The 8256-nt window shown below is 42.4% G+C and overlaps 2 protein-coding genes across 3 annotated transcripts in view; one reads left to right on the forward strand and one right to left on the reverse strand.

Annotated features, from left to right (window-relative positions):
* Positions 1–5260, reverse strand: part of znf488 (zinc finger protein 488) — a 45722-nt gene extending 40462 nt beyond the window's left edge. Inside the window, exon 1 of the mRNA XM_061789554.1 lies at positions 5176–5260. The gene's annotated coding sequence lies outside the window, so the exon portion shown is untranslated. The remainder of the gene's footprint in view (positions 1–5175) is intronic.
* The window catches only part of antxr1d (ANTXR cell adhesion molecule 1d), a 39415-nt gene extending 31484 nt beyond the window's left edge, over positions 1–7931 (forward strand). Inside the window, exon 18 of one of the 2 annotated variants that reach the window (XM_061789551.1) lies at positions 378–6255. In XM_061789551.1, the coding sequence (XP_061645535.1) occupies positions 378–617 (240 nt within the window). In that variant the 3' untranslated portion in view covers positions 618–6255. Of the gene's footprint in view, positions 1–377; positions 6256–6361 lie in introns of those variants that run through there. The other variant, XM_061789550.1, reaches the window with a different exon arrangement.
* The last annotated feature ends 325 nt before the right edge of the window (positions 7932–8256 follow it).

Consider the following 8256-nt stretch of genomic DNA (forward strand, 5'->3'; position numbering starts at 1 on the left):
TCCACAAGCCCCCAGACACTATTTACTTGGTGAAAAGATGGCTTTTTTAAAAGACGGATAAACTAAGGTGGCAAAAAGCCCAGCAAAACTGGATCTATTATTCAGCGTCTATTCAGGGGAGTGCTTGTCCCGCTTTCTCCCCGAATTACTTTTACCTCGCTGCATCTGCAAACGGCCATCAGCGTGCTGCCACTTTCTGCCACACACTGTTGTCTTTGCATTTTATGTCTGTGTTGCATATGTGTGTGCGTGTGCGTGTGCTTGTCAATGTAAGTTTTGTGTCAGCACTGCCGAGTGAGCGTCACACAAACAGATGGGCAGTTTAAAGGCCACGAGCCATATTGTGACACAAGAGATTCCCTTCTTTTGTCCCACAGCTGATGGCACGGATGCTCCGTCACACAGCACGGCAGAGACCAGAGGGTCCACCGCCATCCTGCCATTCTGCCTCCTACCCCTCCCTCTGTCTGTCAACCAATCACTTTGCTTCAATGCCTCACTTCGCCCTAATTTCATCCAACACATTTTATCACTCACCTCTTGTAGCGTTTAAGGCCCGACTTTTAATGTCTGCCACACGTCCAAAGCATCCATCCATCCATCCATCCATCGCTTAACCTATTGAGGGTAAAGATGGAGTCTCTCCCAGCTGATTTTGGACTGCTCGCTAGACAATCACAAAACCAGTCCAATTTGCTGATTAAATGATAGTTGTCAAACATCATCAAATCTGTGTTTAATTATTTAATCTTTCATGTACATTATGTTTGTTACCCGTGTAACTTAAAAAGTTAGAATTTGCACATAACCAAAAGAAATGTTGTTTAAGTTTCGATTATGATCTGATTTTGGTTCGGGATACTCAAAAAATGCTTAACTCATAATGATCCAGATCATTCTTTGGCAATGGACGTACCGTATTTCCACGCACCCAGCGACTGCTTCCCTTAGAGCAAGGGTTCCCAGACTTTTTACACAGAGTACCATCTAAAAAAATACTTAGCTTACCACCATCATGACCAACAGCCAGTACCATAGTTGGGCTAAGTGTTCATCGAAAATGAGACGGAGGTTTTATTCCTAAAGAGTATATTTATTATTATTGTATGTCACAGTAGAATTTTGGACAGTTTGAACATTAACACTGAGCTTAAATATAGGAAAATTACAAAAATTTACTTGGATAATGATTCAATTTAAATGTAAATCTAATACTAAAATTGTTCCTATATTAATGTTTAAAAAGAAACAGTTCTCAACGATCAAATGCAAATGTATTGAACTTAAAAGTTAAATACAACTGAACTGTACTTAGGTAGTGATTGATAGAATCATGAGGTCCGCGGACATATTTAGGTCACCAAGTGGTTTTCACCAGCTCATTCTGTATTCAATAAGGGTACCCGCTAACGTTCAAGCTCCAGTCACGTACGGATCACTTGGATCTCTTCTGCATATAGAAATGTCTCCACACTTTTAAAGGAAGTGAGAGGAGCCGCTTCGATTAGCTAGGACCCAGCCCAGCGCAGACGTTCAACTTTTAATTACCACGAAATTACCAAAACTAGTCTAGCCCACCTCCTCTCAGTGTTATGCCAAGTGCAACGTTGGATTTGTGCTACCCAAAAGAAAAGAGCCCAACACATTTGATTAGCGGTCTTACTGATTTAGGGTTGCTTTACATCTCTACTGGTGTGCTGACCTGTCTCCTGGTTCCTTTTCCACACTCTTTACACAGTGCTAGGAGACACAGGTGGACTTGCTAACTGCCTGTCCTTTCCACCTGTTGTCTGTCCGTTTGTACAGTCATTGACAATCATGACTGACAATCATGCTGGCTTCCCAACTGCATCGGTTGATATCCCGCAAGGGTGATTGCCTGTGGGTGGTTATAGTGTAGAATCCACAGAATGTTCATAGTCAATGCTGTCATTCATGGTTCATGTTTACATCCGGGCTTTCTGTTACTAGTAGAAGCCCGGATGTAAACATGAATAAAGGCATCGAGAGGGGTGCCAATATTTTTTAGCACGACTGTAAATATGTCATCTTAGGTTGGAGGCCAGTACAGTGTAGTGTGGAACAGCTTGCTTACGTGCATGCTTGGTGACAGGCAGAGCTGTCAGGTCAGATGTGTGTCTCCGCTCTCAAATTCATCTTTACTGTAATGGCCACCAATGTGTACGCACAGCATATTGACTGGATCACGTTTGTGTGTATGTGCACGCCTGTGTGTGAATGTATGTGTGAAGGACAAAGTCTTGAGGCCTGGAAAGAGACTGTGTGGCGCAAGGAATGCTAGAGGTGTTTCTGGTTTTTTTTCTAAAATAACAAATTGAGATTTGGAAGTAGACAGTGGAGAAATAAATCTGTGACAAACATTTACAAAGCAACAGGGAAGCATAGTGTGATGTGCAGTTGAGCTCAAATTCTCAATGTATGAATTTTTATGGGCTGCATAGGTGTCTTTTAGCTGGAAATCACAAGAAAGACTGTAAGAAGTTGTGTTTAGAGATATTAATTAAATTATTGAATTACAATCCACTTTAATAAGATTACACATTGCTGTGACTTTTAGCTTGCCACACTCACTCGCATACCCATCCTGATGCGGCAACCCACTCATTATTGGGGGAAAATAATAAAAATAATACTAAATACTACAAATACTGATTTATTTTAGTGTGGAACATTTGGAGCTGTTTAGTTCCTCTGAGCTGTTTATATGGTGAATATTCAGCTTTTTTTTTTATATAGAGTACTAAAAAACAACCACAGCTGAAACAAAGTGCTGTACACAAATTAAAATCAAACATGAGATATAAAACATGAAAACATAAAACAATAAATCAAGCCTGCGTGGGTTTTCTCCGGGCGCTCCGGTTTCCTCCCACATCCCAAAAACATGCATTAATTGGAGACTCTAAATTGCCCGTAGGCATGACTGTGAGTGCGAATGGTTGTTTGTTTCTATGTGGCCTGCGATTGGCTGGCAACCAGTTCAGGGTGTACCCCGCCTCCTGCCCGATGACAGCTGGGACAGGCTCCAGCACGCCCGCGACTCTAGTGAGGAGAAGCGGCTCAGAAAATGGATGGATGGATGCAAGTAAAAAACAATAAAATAGAAAAACAAAAGCAGTGTCTCAAAAAAAAAAGGGGTTCAAGATGAGTTTTGAAAATGGATGGTGAGTTGCCTAATGTGCAGAGTGAGGTCATTCCAACGTGTGGAACCAGCAACAGAAAAATCTCTGTCCCCTCTGAACTTCCATTTAGACTTTGATACCTCAAGAAGCAGCTAGGCTAGTCAGCTGACAAATAAAAGCATGTTAAAAGAACTCTAAAGTGCACAGGCAGGCAGCGCAGGGAGGACAGAGGTTATGTGCTCCCTCTTACGTGTTCCAGTTAGAGACGAGCAGCAGCATTTTAAGACTACTGGAGAGGTTTGAGGAAGGACTGGCTGACTTCAAAATAAAGTGCAGTATAATAATCCAGCCAAGATGTGATATTGTCATGGATTACTGTTTCACAATATTCTAAATTTTCAATCATCTCTCGAACAAGTGTCATTTCCAGACAGAGCATCCATTCAACAAAGTTCACTTTCACTCAATATGTTGCCAGGGTATGAATAATTTTCTTTTTCTTAGTGCTCTTTTTACAGCCTCCTCCCGAACCTTGCTGTCTCTGTTTATTCATGAGCCAAAGGGTCCATTCAGGCCATATGTTGTGGTGGAGGCATGCTCACACTCATATTCATGAGCTTGTCTTCTCATTGTGTCCATATGCTCTCGCTGGTGTTGTGCTGCTGCTCTGCTGCTCCCAAACTGGCCCATTCTCCGCAGCCCGGTGACAAGACCCCGGCAGTCACCCCCCTGACAGCCCTCCTCTCCCTGAGCAGGCTGACCCCAATCAATTACACCCCCCACACCCCTCCCCCTCATATACATGCACTCGCACAATGGCGCCCCTCAAGCCACAAAGCTACTGCTGGTCGGGCCATCTAAATGGCCCCTGTGTGACTTTAGGGCCTCTCTGTTTCATAAGGTGTTATAATCAGACCACCAAGGACACAGAGAGCCCCCTCTCCATCCCTCACAACAACACCGACTTTGCAACCAGCTATCAATGAGAACAATAAGAGAAGCGACCCACTCTTTGCTGCCTTGTAAATCATGATTAGCGCCCCCTGTTAACTATTGTGGGCATATTTAGAAATGCCCCTTTATGTTCCAAACACATAACAAGACATAAAGCACTTTCTGTTTGGTGTCACAGCACAAGGAGGAAAGGGGAAGACGGTGTAAGTGTGTGTGCCTAATGTTGCAAGCATCCCTGCTATAGTGGTGCAGGTGTGAAGCGAAGACAGGCGCATCTCTGTCCGCCCTCGAACACTCTCGCCTCTGTCAGCACAAGCTGGGACACGACTCGCTTAGGCCGTCTTTTAGCTGCGCCGCTGTTCATTCACTCAAAAACGCAAAACACTAAAACCTTAAATGCCAAACAATACAATTGTTGTGAATGTAGGTAACATTTTAACATTCTTAACTGTCACACAAGCGTACAAATAAGAATGTCAAAACTAGCGCTGGACAATATGGCCTTTAAGATAAAATCTCAACACTAATCGATGTATCCCTTTCGCTTGTAAAAAAAAAAAAAGAAAAAAAAAGAAAACAAACAAAATTATTTTCTTCATTTAAAACAAGTTTTGCTCGTTTTCCCTTCTGGGATTCACTTTATTTCTCCTTATACCAAACAAGTTGTTTTGTCATTATTAACCCGCTTCAACGTCCACAGAAATAATAGAAATACAGTGGTGCCTTGCGATACGAGTCACTCGACTTCAGTTTTTCAAGTTACGAGCCATCATTCAGCCAATTTTTTGCTTTGACTTGCAAGTACAGACTTCAGATACAAGTGCTATATGGTGGCAGTGAATTAAACTCTTCCAAATAAGAAGCACTTTGACACAGTGAAAGACTCCCAGTTGAAGTTTACTGTCCAGCCTCAACATAAAACAAAAATAATTACACCTTGTGTATTTAAAGCAACCATATAGCTTCGCCTTCAGTCTGCTAGCTTAATGCTAATGCTAATTAGTATCTACGTTGCGGTTTTATAACCCTTTCAGCAACAGATTGAACAGAGACAGTGCAGCAATATAACTGTACTCACAGACATTCTTCATCCTCTGTGAAGAATGACTAATGTTTGATCCGTACTGATGAGCTGAGAAGAGTTGTGACGTCTCAGTGAACAGTATAACTGTCTGTATGTCTTATACTGCCCCCAGGTGGCCAAGGTGGGCACACCAGAGTGAGCAACACAATGGTCATTCAATTGATGCACTGTGACAAAAACAGTTTAATTCTTTTTTAATTCTATTTAAAGATGTCAATACTGCTTATTTTTACAATATATAGTTTTATGGGGTGCTATTTGACATAGTTTTGTTGATTTTTTTAACACATACCAGCCTCGCACAGGTCTAAAATCTTGTCCCTGACATCCTTTGACAGCTTGCTTGTGTCGCCCGTGGTGGTATAGAGATTTATAGGTAATATTGGATTCCCAGAACAGCCGGGCTTTAAAACACGCATGACGATATGAGATCAGGAGCATTGGTCATTGGTTGAGCACCAGCCAAACTGTGGGAGTTGTATGGATTTTTGTATTTTTTGAAAATGCTTTTATACTGTGTGATTTTGACTAATATTCCAACTATTACCCTAATGCATAAGCATAAAATTGGAAACTGATCATTTATTTGTAAATGAGAAAAGTAAGGGCGGCACGGTGGACGACTGGTTAGAGCGTAAGTAAGGGCGGCACGGTGAACGACTGGTTAGAGCGTCTGCCTCACAGTTCTGAGGAGCGGGGTTCAATCCCCGGCCCCGCCTGTGTGGAGTTTGCATGTTCTCCCCGTGCCTGCGTGGGTTTTCTCCGGGCACTCCGGTTTTCTCCCACATCCCAAAAACATGCATGGTAGGTTAATTGACGACTCTAGGTCATTCACCCATAGGTGTGAATGTCAGTGCGACTGGTTGTTTGTTTGTATGTGCCCCTGCGATTGGCTGGCAACCAGTTCGGGTTGTACCCCGCCTCCTACCCGATGATAGCACGCCCGCGACTCTCGTAAGGAGAAGCGGCTCAGAAAATGGATGGATGGATGGATGGTAAATAAAAAAGTAAGAAAAGTAAAGAAATTCAGCAGGGGATCAAGAATTATTTATTCCACATTGGATGGATGGATGGACGGACGGAAGGACAGATGGACAAATACAGTAGATGATAAACAAATGCACAGGCAGTTAGATGATAGCAAAGTGTTGTTTTCTCGATGTTTCTTTTGTGTTTCCAGGGTCGCTGCATTCGCTTCCACAGGGTCAAAGAAGGAGAGTCGGCCACCTACGCCCGTGCCGCCCCCCGTGCACCCCCCTCTCCTCCCTCGTCGCCCCTTCCCACCACTCCCCTTCCCCCCGCGCCCGCCGAGCAGCGACCCCTGGTCTCCAACTCGGTCCCCCGCACCAAGCCCCCGTCCAGAGGGCCCCGTGCCACGCCTCCATCACGCACGCCCCCTCCCGGGCCACCCCCATCCCGTGCACCCCCTGGACCCCCGCCTTCCAGACCCCCTCCTAGGCTGTGATGATGATGATGATGATACACGTGGTCCAACTCTTGCAAGCCTGTGGGCTTTGTTGCTGGACAGCAGAAACATACTATATTTATCCTCACATGCAAATCAGCCACATGTTGTTACTTTAGTACTCACATGGTGACTAATAGAAAGAAGAAAGCTTGTAGAAGTGTAAGGATCCATGTTAGATTCTAGAACAGGGCTGGTGAACCTATATGACCTTTGGGTGAGAGGCGGGGTAACCATTCACACCTACAATTTAAAGTCTTCAATGAAGCTAACATGCATGTTTTTGGAACGTGGGATAGATTTCAACCAAGAACCCTCAGAACTGCGAGGTGCTAACCACTAGGCCACCATGCTGCTCAATGCTTATAATATACTGTATAAGAATAAAGAATAGTATTGTTGCATGACAGTATAGCCTCTCACAGCAAAACGGTTCCCCACCCATGTTCTAGAATGTGTAGACTGTTCTGTAGACTTTGCTTTTGGTTTTATTACAGGAGATTGTAATTTTTTTTTTAATATAGGAATGGGTGAGTACTGATACCAGGTATCTGGCCGATACTGGCCTTATTTCAAGGTAGCCGGTACTTGTGAAGGCTGCTGATACCAAGCACCTATACATAGGGTAGAAAAATCTGACAATAAATTCACTTCGCCAGTAGTTAGCGCCACACTGTGCCTGGTTGACACATTGGCGAACAATCATGTGCGTCGGAAAGAAAGGAATATATTTGTTCACAATTATCTGTCATTGTGTTAATTGAAATTTTATGTAGCAATAGTACTGGTGGTGTCAGTACTAGGTATCAGTGAGTACTCGAGTGAATACTCATACCTGTATCGTTCTGAATAGGGGTATCGAACATCCATCAAAAAATAATTGAGCATTGTAATTAAAAGATTTTTGAAATTTTTTTGAAAAATGTAGACTACCTTCCGAGGTGCTGCGAATTAGGCCCATGGTCCTTTTTACATTTCACAACCTGCTAAAATTCTTGTTGCAACTGCAGGGCAGTTTCTACAGATTGTATTTATTTTATTAGGCTTGGCTGAGTTCAACACTAGGGCCTTTCTTTTTCGGGGAATGTCAAGGTGTTTTTTTTTTTTTATTATTATTATTATTATTATTATGCGAGCAAGCCCTTCAAGACTGATATCCATTTGTGGTCTTTTTAAAAGTTTAGTATCAAAGATTGCCTTGTACCTTTCACTTCATTTACTGACTGAAATGATCATCTGCATTATTTCTGTATTAACAACTTCAATAAACTAATTTGTTTTTTTATGAGTCACCTCTTTCATCTAATAAAAGTGATCCATTTCTGCAATATTCAGATGTTCTTGCAGAAATATGCTTACAAGACGATTTATGACATTTATTATTTAGTGCTGCAGTGCTTTGCTTGAATTAAATTGGCTTTTAACTGCTGTCAGGACACTAATAATCCATCCATAACATTTATAGTCAGATTTTGTAATTATTTTGGAGTGTATTCAAAGTCATATTTTTAGTTTTAAAATGTTAGGGAGTTATGGTTAAAACTACAATGTAAGTAGAACTGCAGCGTATTTGGGGATGCACAGATTAGCTTCTAATAAGCAGGACATAC

Source organism: Phyllopteryx taeniolatus, chromosome 11 (assembly GCF_024500385.1).
Source record: "Phyllopteryx taeniolatus isolate TA_2022b chromosome 11, UOR_Ptae_1.2, whole genome shotgun sequence".
Lineage (NCBI taxonomy): Eukaryota > Metazoa > Chordata > Actinopteri > Syngnathiformes > Syngnathidae > Phyllopteryx > Phyllopteryx taeniolatus.